This window comes from Nanorana parkeri, unplaced genomic scaffold, assembly GCF_000935625.1.
Source record: "Nanorana parkeri isolate BGI_ZX_2015 unplaced genomic scaffold, ASM93562v1 scaffold2233, whole genome shotgun sequence".
Lineage (NCBI taxonomy): Eukaryota > Metazoa > Chordata > Amphibia > Anura > Dicroglossidae > Nanorana > Nanorana parkeri.
In genome coordinates, this window is record NW_017308501.1 from 170,101 (window position 1) to 173,742 (window position 3,642).

General features: G+C 41.4%; 1 protein-coding gene across 1 annotated transcript in view; it reads right to left on the minus strand.

Moving 5' to 3' along the window:
• The window catches only part of LOC108801163 (meiotic recombination protein DMC1/LIM15 homolog), a 103,673-nt gene extending 100,652 nt beyond the window's left edge, over positions 1-3,021 (minus strand). The window contains exons 1-2 of the mRNA XM_018573094.1: positions 2,964-3,021; positions 1,590-1,631 (exon numbers count right to left, since the gene is read on the minus strand). Coding sequence (XP_018428596.1) covers positions 1,590-1,631; positions 2,964-3,021 — 100 coding nt within the window. The remainder of the gene's footprint in view (positions 1-1,589; positions 1,632-2,963) is intronic.
• Between the last annotated feature and the right edge of the window lie 621 nt (positions 3,022-3,642).

Below are 3,642 nucleotides of genomic sequence, written 5' to 3' on the forward strand. Positions count from 1 at the left end.
CCCTCCCCCCTCCCCTCCTCACTCTCCCCCCTCTCTCAGCTGACCCCTCTTTTTTCTCTCTACAAACTTGTTTATGTTCTTTGGAAACGTTGAGCTGATAATTTGTTTGCTTCCCAAGACACCAGAGACAGAAAAAATTCACTTGTGGTTAACCTCTCTGTTCAATATGCCTTCTTTCCATCTGAGATTAATGTATTATTAATTATCCAAACCAAGGGCAGCTCTGTTTTTGGTTTGCTCTTGTTCTTTTATTTGACTTTAATCCTGCTGCTGCATTGTTCTTACATATGTTGTACATCTGCTAATTGTGATTAAAATAAAGAATTAGAAAATAAATAAATAATTCCTTCCAGATGGTATGACCTTTGGGGGAACTCCACACATTAATTTATTTTTACATCGGGGTCCCTCCTAATATTGCTACCAGACCTTAAGGGTCTGGTATAAATTGTCAGGGGACCTTGTGCTGTTTTTTTGTTTACATGTCAATTTTCATTCTGCTCACTCTTTCTGAGGTAGCGAACAGAATGACCGAGCCGAATGCTGAATCTGGAACAGTTGCCCATGGCAACCAATCAGGTTGTCTCTTCAGTTTGTTCAATGAGATTTGAAAATGAAAGACAGAAGCTGATTGGTTCTATGCACAGCTGCTCCGGGTTTTGTCTGCTCCAGTTTTGATAAATTCCCCTCACAGTGTTTTAGGTAGGCCAAAAAACCCCAAAATGTGCACTACTGTTTCTGGGCCCTACTATGGGTACAACAACTGAAGAATGCACAAATATGTGGTATTGCCTTGATTATTAGGAGTAAAGAAATTACCAGACCAGAACAAATTTTTAATTTTTACACACACTTCCTCAAATCTGATTGTGTGCCTAGAAAACTTTTTAAGACACCCAAACAATTATAGTTTTTCTAAAAGCAGAAGCCCTGTAGAATACAAAAATGCTAGTTGTAATTTTTTTAATGCATGATATTGGCACAAATGTTTTATTAAATGGATATTTTTAGGAAAAAATACACTAAAAAGAATTTAAGCGCACATAAACACATTATAATATTATAACAATTTGTAAAATATAAAAGATGGAATTGGGTTAGGTAAACAGATAAGAAACATGCCAAACCTTTAAATTGTGCACGCCTGTGAAATGGCAAAAAAATATGGCACCTAAACATCTCCCATAAGCTACATTACATTCCCATAAGCGACAAGACTTTACTGTTCAATAATTTAGAGTCAACAGAGAGTGATGGCTCCAGAATTTTTGCTCTCCCTGTAACGTTCACATTAATATGGAAGATGTGTGGTCTGGGTAACACAACAGCGGCGGCAGCATCACCACCATAAAAGTGATCAAGCTGCACTACAGCCACATGAAATCACTTGTATGTGAAAGCTAGGTGCTGACTAAAGAAAATGGTACCAAGATTATGGCTGCTGCTTGGTATTAACCATGTTAAGACATAGAATGTATATATACATGTTATATATACATAGGGGTTAATAACATTTTAGTAAACCCTGACTATCACTGTATTTGCTGTTTACCTAAATGTCCTCTTATCCTGTAGATTAAAATACATACCACACAGTGTATGAGACAGCTGGGTTTTTCCAGTTCTGAATTCTAAGCATCAAGAAAAATATGTGCATAAATATGTTGTTTGGCAGATTACAAATGCAACAACATCATAATAATATCAAAATCTAAAAATCTACACTACAGGAAGAAAGTCTAAAACCTCATGCTAAATATCTTAACTGATTAGAATTTTCTAAATGTATCATCTTTTTTTAATTTTATTTTCTGTTGTTTATTTTTCTGTGTAGTTACACTGATTTCAGTCATTACATTGATCATATTAATTCAGTTACCTCTTTATTTTTTTGTCAATAATCTGATTAATTGAGAACCCTTTCGCTTACTAGTTTTACCAGTAACCCACTGTATCTCATACATAGGAAACCTAATAAATCAAAGTATCAGTAGCAACTTTGATGAGTGAAAGTATCAGTAGAAAATGTAAGTCTATCATGGAGGTTTGAATGTGACTGACTATACAACACGCAGAGAAAAAATGGATGTTACACAACACATATTCACATGCACACCAAACCACCCCAAATGTGAAGCGTTTTCTGGAATTTTCCTACCACATAATACTCAGACTGCATTAAACTAATAATTATTAAACTCACTCTACTTTGGGACAGCTGAGTCTGACTTTAGCTCAACTACTTTTTTGCTGGGATAGCATTGGCAATAGACTGAGTGACTGCATTTATATATGTATATATTATTTTAAAGTATTAACTATATTTTAGTTTTTATAAGTACCTGAATTTGTTAGCATCCTTCTATAATCTCCTTGGAAAATGGCACCAGTGTCAGCCAATCAGCTTCCACTACATTGGGCAGCACTGTCAATCTAACACATACAACATTCTTACAGTAGGACGTGGAAATTACTGCACCAGTGTTCTGCTGCTCTCTCATTGTCCAATTAGCAGGCAGTAGGAAAATTACACCAATGTATTCCTTAAAAAAGTAGGGCCCCACTGCACAATTCCCTCACAGCCAAAGCTTTCAACAGCTGCTCCTCCAACATAACCTAGTGGATGTGTGGCGAGACCATCACCCCATAGGAAGAGACTACACCTTTTATTCAAACCCTCATCGCTCCCACTCGCGCATCGACCATGCCTTTCTCCAACGGCGCTTGCTCTCTCTAGCCTCCTCCTCTCACATTCTCCCTATACCCTGGTCGGATCATGATGCAGTGCTCATAGTATGCTCTTCCGTTCTTAGCACGCCCCCCTCACCCTCCTGGTCCTTAAATGCATCGCTGTTCTCTCCAGGGGCGACTGACAACACATGGTTATGGGGCCCCCTTGTGCTCCGCCCATATACAAGCCCCTCCCACAAGTCAGATCACCAGCACCCGAATGCATGGCATACTAGTGCCTGTGTTCCGGTCCAGTGCGATCTGCAAAAAGTAGCGCATGAGGCACTTCATGCAGATCACACTGGACCAGAACGCAGGCACTAGTGTGCCACGCGTTCAGGTGCTGGCGATCGCAATGCGGAGGGGTGGCATGGCTGTGGTGCCATTGACTTCCATGCATCGCCATGCCCCCTCCCGCCCCAAAGCAAAGTGAGCTGGCCAGGTTGCGTTCCAGAGCCGAACGCTCTGGAACGCACTCTTTATGGTTAGCTGGGTCCTAACTCTGAAGTGGCATATGCAGAGCAGTGCAGGAATAATTACAACCATCAATTTCCATCTACATGATTTTCTATTCATGTTTTAAAGGAGAACTATGAGGCGAGTGCCTTTTACTCACCTCATAGTTCTAGCCGACCTGTGACAATGAGACTGTCACAGGTCGGCTCAGTAGATTGGGAAGTGAGCGAACACTAACCGGCGTTCACCGCTCACCTCTCGATCCTGTCACGGCTCTCTGCCATGACAGGGGAGGGGCTGGATTCCCCCTCCCCGCCAGCGCTGACTGGTGGAACAGTCGGGGAGGGGACAGCTGGCTCTGCCTCTAGATGGGCAGAGCCGGCTGTCAGTCACGTAGCTGGGCGGATCCCGGCATAATTGTCGGGATCCGCTTCAGCGTCTCAGTATACCGCGAGC